Raw genomic sequence first — 8,863 nt, 5'->3', positions numbered from 1 at the left:
GATTTGATTTGGAATTTCTGAATTTGTAAAACTAATTAGAAAAACTTTAGCCACACAAGGCGGCTTGTACGTCTGCCACATCCTAACAGGAAACTGGACCCAAAGCGACAGGATGCTGTGTATTGTTGTATTACTTAGAATAGAAAGTACAGAAGCCTGGAAGGAACATGTGGGTGATCATTTTTCATATTTAGTTTTCCTGTATTCACTTTTCTGGGATTGCAAAAAAAAAAAAAAAAAAACGCTAAGAGATATACGGTATGGTAAAGAGTGAATGTGTATGTATTGGCATGAATGTGTATGCCTTGTGTTTGTATGCATGTATTTTCTTTCTCCTTTTCTTTTCTTGGTACATACAATAGGCTACATCTGCAGCATATTTAGTAGGTGCACGTGTCAGTGCGAGGGAGTTGGTGTATTACCTCATACCACAAAGCATATTGAAAGGTTACAAGACACTGAAACAGACATTATGCAACCATGAATTGTGTACTTATCAAATTTTGGATTAGGGAAGACAAAAGTAGTAATTTGTCTTGTTTCGTTCTCTCTCTCCAGAACTGTTGTCAGCAGTGGTCTGTGTAGGACGCAGAGCAGGTGCAGTAAAAAGACAAAACATTGTCAACAGTTGTTGCATTTCTTTGCTTTCTTTTTGCTGTTGTGAAAATTGCAGGTACAGCACGCTGTATGACAAAGTGTATGTTTTTCAGTTGCATGCTGCACAGCAACTCAAATACATGTCCCTTGTGCACTATCACTAGATACGTTAGTCAATAGATTATCAGTCATTCATAACTCAAGCAGCTGATGATAGGTTCTGGTTTTGTGTCTGCACTGTCCTTCACTTTGGAACAAATCCAGACATTATTAATGTCCCATTAATGTTAAGATAAGCTCTCAGATGAAAGCAATAAAAAAGATGTAATGTGCGTAATTGCATCTTCCATCAGAGGATTGCGTAACAAGTTGTCCTCATTTGTAATAATTATAACCGTCTGTAACTTCTCGGATCCCCTCAGGTTTCTCAGTCAGACACAACAGAGCATGTTTGTGTTGGAGGACACTGGGCAGTGAGGTCAGTGTTTTTCTGTTTTTATGCAGCAGGTAGACCCTTAAGGGGATGCCCACACACCGCTGATATATAGTGACAGTCACCCTTTAGATGATCTTCACTGTTTTTTACGTTTACGTCATCCTGGGGAGTGCGATTAGAGCGAGGGAGGAGAGAGTGAAGGAAGAGAGAGGGAAACAAGATAGGCACTCTATCCTCCTCCTCTTCCTCCTTCGTAACTTCTTCTGTTTCATCTCACTGCAGCCACTAAAACATGTTCTTACCGAGCCTCCCAGCAACTCACTTTCAAGGATGATCACGAATGCACACACACACACACACACACACACACACACACACACACACACACACACACACACACACACACACACACACACACACACACACACACACACACACACACACACACACACACACACACATTAATGTTGGCATCCATCACACAGCTTTAGCTGGACAGCAAATCCCACATTGACAGGCTTCCAGCAGATGCTATTTATAAATATTTTTTTTTTATCCAAAATTAGTGAATCTACAGTCTGCTCATCAGCTCAACAGATTTTTTATTCCATAGTTTTATTTCACAATGACCCTTGACTGTCCATGTGTGTGTGTGTGTTTTTTGCATCATCTCCTGACTGGTAAATATCCCTTGGCCACGGGACCGGCTGCACAGTACTGCCTCATACATGTTATATAACTGAACCTGCAGCACAAACAGAGGCAGTCTTCACAGCAACAGGTGCAGTCACCTCCAGCTACGCCAACTTTGACCAGTACAGTGTATGAATTATGTAGAGAAGTGGTGGTGCATACAAACAAGCCTGTATGCCACTAAAGAGGTGTATGCACCACATAAATGTAGCCTATATCCTTCAGAGACAAATATCAAGTGCAGATCAGTCAGTCACTCATACATTAAAGCTCTTTCACTCTGAAAACGGTGGCCTCCTAATTAGTGGCCCTGCAGGGCTGATAAAGTTCAGAGAGAAATCCAGCTCTACATCCATCAGTGACTCCTAATGGCTGTGTCATCCTAAGTGTCCCAGCCATCAGTGGGATGAAAACTTTTTTTCCCCTTCTTTTTGAATAAAACATTTATGATTATTACAGTGGAAAACTACTGTTGAACAAGGCCCTGCACGCTGTAGCCTATATATAATGAAAATGAAATATGAAAAGAGAGAAAACAACACAGTGCCAGAGTATGAACTCAAACACGACTAGCACTGGGCTTGCCTAAAGGGGGAAAATAATAATTTCAAATGTGTGTGTGTGTTTCTCTCTCTCTCTCTTACACTCACAAACTCTCTCTCTCTCTCTCTCTCTCTCTCTCTCTCTCTCTCTCTCTCTCTCTCTCTCTCTCTCTCTCTCCTTTCCTTTAAGTTTAGAGATGGGTTGGTCCTCCGAGTGATGTCACCTCACTCTCCCGTGTGGGCATTCATTCCACTAGCAGTGTGCATCTAACGTGTATCTCCAAAGCGATGCTGTTCACTAACACACAAAGCAACATTACGCATGGCGATGTGATTCCTGGGGAGACGTCTTCGCTGGAGGATTGTGAACTCCCGTTCTCCTCGGCTTTATGGGCTGTATTCGGAACACGGTGTGCGCGACCGGACTATCTGGAGGAGTCTGTGATGAAGGGTTTGTTTTTTGAGGAGATATATTTGTGCTTGTGCAGTGTTTTCAGTTGGCTGCGCTCTGTTTGTGCTGAACAGGAACATTACGCACGACGTATCCCCGTGCGTTAGTGGAAGGCAGCTCAGCGCACCCGTTCGTAGCTGTTTTGGAGAGGGAAAGGGTGCAAAACAACAAACATGATACGAAAGGACAAACTGGAGCCAACATGGATTTAACCCTGTTAAACCAGTCGGTGGAAAACATTTCCAACGATGAGAACACCACGGACGCACCGCTCGCCGTGCCACACTCTCAGGCAGCCACTGCGCTCATCATCCTGGTGGTTTCTGTGATCATTTCGGTGACTATAGTCGGTAATGTGCTGGTGATCGTGGCGGTGCTGACCAGCCGGGCTCTCCGTGCGCCTCAGAACCTCTTCCTGGTGTCTCTGGCATCGGCGGACATCCTGGTGGCCACGCTGGTCATTCCCTTCTCTCTCGCCAATGAGGTTATGGGCTACTGGTACTTTGGGAGTACATGGTGCGCCTTCTATTTGGCTCTGGATGTGTTGTTCTGCACGTCATCAATCGTGCACCTGTGCGCCATCAGCCTGGACCGCTACTGGTCAGTCACCAAAGCGGTCAGCTACAACCTGAAGCGGACACCTAAGCGCATCAAGTCCATGATTGCTGTGGTGTGGTTAATATCTGCCATCATCTCCTTCCCTCCTCTTCTCATGACCAAACATGACGAGCGGGAGTGTGAACTCAATGATGAGACATGGTACATCCTCTCTTCCTGTCTGGTGTCCTTCTTCGCCCCGGGTCTCATCATGATTCTGGTGTACTGTAAGATATATAAAGTGGCCAAGCAGCGCTCCTCCACCGTTTTCGTGGCCAAGAACGGCCTGGAGAGGCAGCCCTCTCAGTCAGAGACCTGCTTCGTCCGGAAGGACCGCTTTGAAATGGAGAGCCCCAGTAGCCAGAGCTCGGGCAGCCACCAGCAAAGACAGGGGGAGCTGGACGACATCGACCTGGAGGAGAGCTGCTGTGCCTCGGATACTAAACCCCGCAACCATCGCTTCACCAAGCGGAGGAAGGTGGAGGGGTCGGACTGCTGCCCGCCTCAGAACTGCCGCCTGTCGTGGGCTTCGGCCCGGGCGTCGCAGCTTTACCCGGAGCAGAAGAATCCAGCTGAGCGACAACAGCTGGCCGCGGCCAACAAGACCAAAGTGGCCCAGATGCGAGAGAAGCGTTTCACCTTCGTGTTGGCGGTAGTGATGGGGGTGTTTGTGCTCTGCTGGTTCCCCTTCTTCTTCACTTATAGCCTGCATGCCATATGCAGAGACAGCTGCTACATCCCCAGAGCACTTTTCAACCTTTTCTTTTGGATTGGCTACTGCAACAGTTCTGTGAACCCCATCATTTACACCATTTTCAACAGGGATTTCAGAAAAGCTTTTAAGAAAATCGTATGTAGAACTCCTAAACGCACATGAACACTGAAAGGGGAACATCTATCAACAGTGCTGGGAAGTAATAGGCCTATTGTTACAGAACTCATTCTTCTTGGCTGTTCCCCACCTGCCCAACTCATCCTAATGTAACTGTATCCATACTGAAAAACAAAAAAGATCTAGTCTTGTGTATGCATTTAAATGTATATGAATAAAATGTGAAGTGGAGCAAAACAAAAGTTAAATATTTGGATGTGTTGTTGCACATCAGACATGGTCAGTTATTTAATCATCAAATATATTTATCTCACTTGAGATATGCAAAGTTTTAATATATAGGTCACTGTATAACAAGTTGTGCAAATCAGCACCTTTGAAAAAGAAATCCTTCCATTGGATCAATCTTTTATGTGGCAGCAAGCAGCAGGAAAGACTTACTGGTGGAAATGAAGTCATGTATGTAACTGGATTTCAGTGCAGACAGATGGTTCACAGTGAGTGTTTTTTGTGTTGAGATAAACAGAAGATAAATCTCTGACTGTGAAATATAAGCATAGGAATAAGCAAGCAACTATCGCCTGCAGGTGTCATTGGGGAAAAAAATAAAATGAAATGAAATCCTATAGATTAAAACAGGGTTTATCACAAGTGCAGAGTGCTGCCTGGTTGAAATGTCTGAGATTATTATGGGAATTTCAGATACATATATTTATTTGCAGCTGCAGTTAAAAGCTCCAGCGAAGCTCATGGCCATTTCTTATCAGTGAACCCCCAAAGTTACGTAAGAGTCTAATCTCACACCCCCACTACACCATCAAACCACCTCACACCAGAACAATTGCCAAGCTGAGGCCTGCGTGTGGAAACTCTGTTGGATCTATCTGCGTATTTCATTTCAACCTCACAATAGCTCAATATTTTGTCAGTAAATATTTAAACCTTGTGAGATCGCACAACCTGATTCCAGTGTGATGGAACAGGAGTTTAAATCTGGGTTATGTTGTCCTGCTGGTGTCTTTTTTTTCACTTTGTGGTTTCTTTTTTTAATGGTTTGATGCAGGAAAAGTATCTGGCAAGATGATAGAAAGAAACACAATACATTTGACTGATTATGACAGTTCTGAACATGTTAGAGAAAGGATCCTGTCAAAAAAACAAAACAAAAAAAAACAGCCCTGCACCTATCCTAAAAATAGCATCTCTGGACACAGTTATTGCAGGTGGAGCTGAACTTCATCCACCATCAAATCTCCTTGGTTCAATAAGAGAGCTTAATATCCACAAGCCATGCCTCAGCTGTAATCCTCTGCTTTATAAAACTGTATTATCATAGTAAAAGCCCCTGGAGATATGGCCATCGCTATTCTCTAACTTTCTGGCAGTTGAGAAATTATTGAAAGCAAGTCAGTAAGCTATATGGAAAGATATAAAGTCATTTATGATTAAGACATTCTCACAACTTACAAACATGAGAAGAAAATATGGTTGAAGTCAAAGGTATATTTGAGCTGTGTGTCTCTGATTTCCACACAACCGCATGCTCAAAGCATCTGGGACATAACGTGGATGTGAATTCTTGAATACATGATGTAGTTTGCATGTAAAGGCCTGTGCTTCTCTGGGAAAAGAAACTGGTTATTGAAGAGAAGCCTGACCAGCTCCATATCAGCCTATTGTCTGTATGGGGGTGCTGGGGATAAATACACTATTTATATCTCCTTAGGAATGTCTTCAAAGCTCTCCTACGGCTCACTGGTGCCTTGCCAAAGATAATCACCCTGTTTGAGTGGTTTGATGCTTGAAAGGATTTTTCTTTTTTTCTTTCCGAAAAAGTTTAATGAAGTGGTTTTCGTGAGGTGAGCTCATATTCATGAGCGTGTTGTTGAGCTATCATCAAGAGAAACAAGAGTGAAGGTGGTTGCATATTTCCCCCTCTCTCGACGGGCGCTATAGCTTTTTATTCATGAGCAGAGTTAGAGAGTCTGAGAGAAGTGGAGCTGGTGCGAGGAAGGAAACTTTATCTCCATGGGATTCACAGACTCTTGAAACAAATGAAATGTCTGGGCCAAGTCATCTACACACAAGGGGGTAAAATTTGCTTTGTGTATCTTCATTTTCACCAGGATGCAAGTGATGTTAATTGGCATGTGTGCAACTTAATGGGATGCTGATGGCACATGTTGAGATACACGTAACTTAATTTCTCCAGAGAGCACGATCATCGCTCCTAATGCATGTTGCATTATCTGTGGTGGAAAGATTTACATGAACGTTGCCATGTAATTTTCTTTCTGATTTGATTACTCTCCAACAGGACGCGCACCTTCCCTTTCAAATCTCACTTCCCAGTTCAATTATCTTTTTTAATCAACTGTCCCATCACTATAAGAATGGAGCACAATGCATTTAATTAGATGTAGTGTTTTATGTTAATACCATGTCTCCTCACACACTTCATTTACTGTATGTTAGATAAGAGTCCAATCTGAGGGACTTAGAGAAGCACGACATGTTAAATTATCATCATTTTCTCCACAGAGAAAAAAAAACTTTCACACGCAAATAAACAGAGATCCCCCACAATCCGTCACTATTCATTAGTTAAATGCCTTGCTAATTGCATTTTTATTCAAGACAAAATTGGTATTGTTTACACTCTGTTGATTTGCAATGCTTCCCAGCCCGCACTTCCATCTACCAAGCCTTTTATTTACCCCGGACTGTAAACAAAGTTGGAAACTAGTTCAGGAAGAAAAAAGCGGAGCTGTGGCGACCCTTAACCTCCAAAATCCTCCTAAAGGCTTAATGAGAGAAACAGACCAACAGGACAGAGCCAAAACATTTCCTGGAGTGGCACGCTGAGGGGAAAGCTTTATTCAGGTTCTTTTAAAGGGAACAGAGAGTGGACGGTCAGCGCCGTTTGCCAGAGCTGTTTAGGGTCAAACAGTGTAGGGAAGGCTATTTGTAGGCACAATAGTTGGAGGAGATGTGGTCATAAATGTTTCAAGATGGGCGCAGTGGAGAAAAAGAGAAGGAGCAGCCTCTTAGGAAAGGAGAGTGAGAGGGAGAGAAGGAAGAGAACGAGAGAGAGAGGGAGAGAAGAGAGCAGTTGCTGGTCCTTTGCTGCATTACCTTGTTTGTCAGACACAATGCAGCATCTGCAGGTAATTGCTTTTTTCAATTGTCTCTAACAAGATAAAGGTTGGAGGCGAACAAGGCCAAAACTCGCGTCAATCCCAGGAAGCCGCGCATCTGGAGAAGAAGAGCCGGGGTGTCATTAGTGTAAATCAGCTGGTGTCACGTCCGAGCGAGGGTGGGACTGAGCTCCCTGTCTCCAGGCCATTCTAATGTGGCTCCATGTTTAACACAAACAACCCATGCCTGACTTGGGGCGTGAGAGGAAATCGGGCAGCGGCTAATAGACAGATTACTGGCCACAGTTTTTTGTCTCTGCATCCAAACATATGTAGATGTGTCTCCTCCTCACACACTAATAGAGCTACTTTGACATTTTAATATGTTCACAATCATGGTGTGGATGCTCTGCGGCTGGAGGCGTACAGTGTAGGTGAGCTGGGGTGCATCACATTTGCAGCTTTAAAGGAAAGGTAAGATGATATTCTATATTTTCTTGAACAAAGAATCCTACTAACAAGTATTGTCTGTGTCGTTCAAGCCTGATATACTGCTGTTTATTCTTGTATCAAAGACTTGAAATGTTGTCCAAAAACTATTAAAAACGCATCAATGAGCCACACACTGTTGCATTAAGTGATATGTTCCTTCCTGACCTTAAACATGGGAACTGTAGTTTATTTTAAGGCAATCCCTCATGCACTGTCCCGCTGCTGTAAATACTCCCTAATGCATCAGACCCACCACTGAAAATAGTCCAAGACCAAAACACTGAACTCAAAACTACAATGCCCACAAGAGACATACCAACAAATTATTGACCTTTACTCTTGTCACATGATTTTATGTTTGTCAACCAGTCATCTTATCTGATTCATTTCTTATGCATTTAACCTTCGTCAGAAGGAGAACAACAGCATTCTTAGTCCACTTCTGTTTTTCAAACATAAAGACACATTATTAATGATAAATCATTTGTAGAGTGTGTAACATTCAGTGCCTAAAGGTGCAACACAAATATGGATTCATCCCTGTTAGTTGTTGAGCTGTCTTGTTCTTTGTTATCCTGCATTGGGTTCACAATAACCATGAGAGTAAATACTAGATAATATATTCATGTTTGAAAATATCATGTATATATTCATTGAGAGATCTGAATCTTTCTCACTTTATCCACCATAGATCCGCTGCTCTGTGTGTGCGACTTCACGTACAAGAATTCCTCCAAACACACAAACCAAATGTTATTATACAGTACACACAGACAATGGGGTTTTTGTAATTCCACTGGATTGAATTGCTGTTATTGGAGACATTTTATTCACCCCCACACACTATTTTTCATAAACTGAACATGCTGCACTAAACTGTTTTGTTTTCATCAGGTGAACACAGGCTACATTCAAATCCCAAACATCTGTACAGAAAAATTGATTTCTAGTGAAATTTTCAGTTGTTACTCTCACAGCATTTTGCTATAAAATGTGCTATTCTTTCTACACTCTAGCACTTGTTCATGTGCTGAGATGATGATACTGTGTCCCTGATGGACCAGAGTGCATCTCTCTTTCCTTTTA

The 8,863-nt window shown here is 42.8% G+C and overlaps 1 protein-coding gene across 1 annotated transcript; it reads left to right on the top strand.

The window, feature by feature from the left end:
- Positions 1–2,905: 2,905 nt before the first annotated feature.
- Positions 2,906–4,193, top strand: adra2db (adrenergic, alpha-2D-, receptor b; the record flags this gene model as incomplete). Its single annotated transcript, XM_083981342.1, has 1 exon — positions 2,906–4,193. The coding sequence occupies exon 1, from the start codon at positions 2,922–2,924 to the stop codon at positions 4,191–4,193; it is 1,272 nt and encodes a 423-aa protein (XP_083837468.1). The 5' UTR covers positions 2,906–2,921.
- Between the last annotated feature and the right edge of the window lie 4,670 nt (positions 4,194–8,863).

The sequence above is a fragment of the Trachurus trachurus genome (genome assembly GCF_905171665.1).
Source record: "Trachurus trachurus genome assembly, chromosome: 10".
Classification (NCBI taxonomy): domain Eukaryota; kingdom Metazoa; phylum Chordata; class Actinopteri; order Carangiformes; family Carangidae; genus Trachurus; species Trachurus trachurus.
Note: the sequence above shows the minus strand (reverse complement) of the source record. Positions and strands in the feature narration are given on the sequence as shown.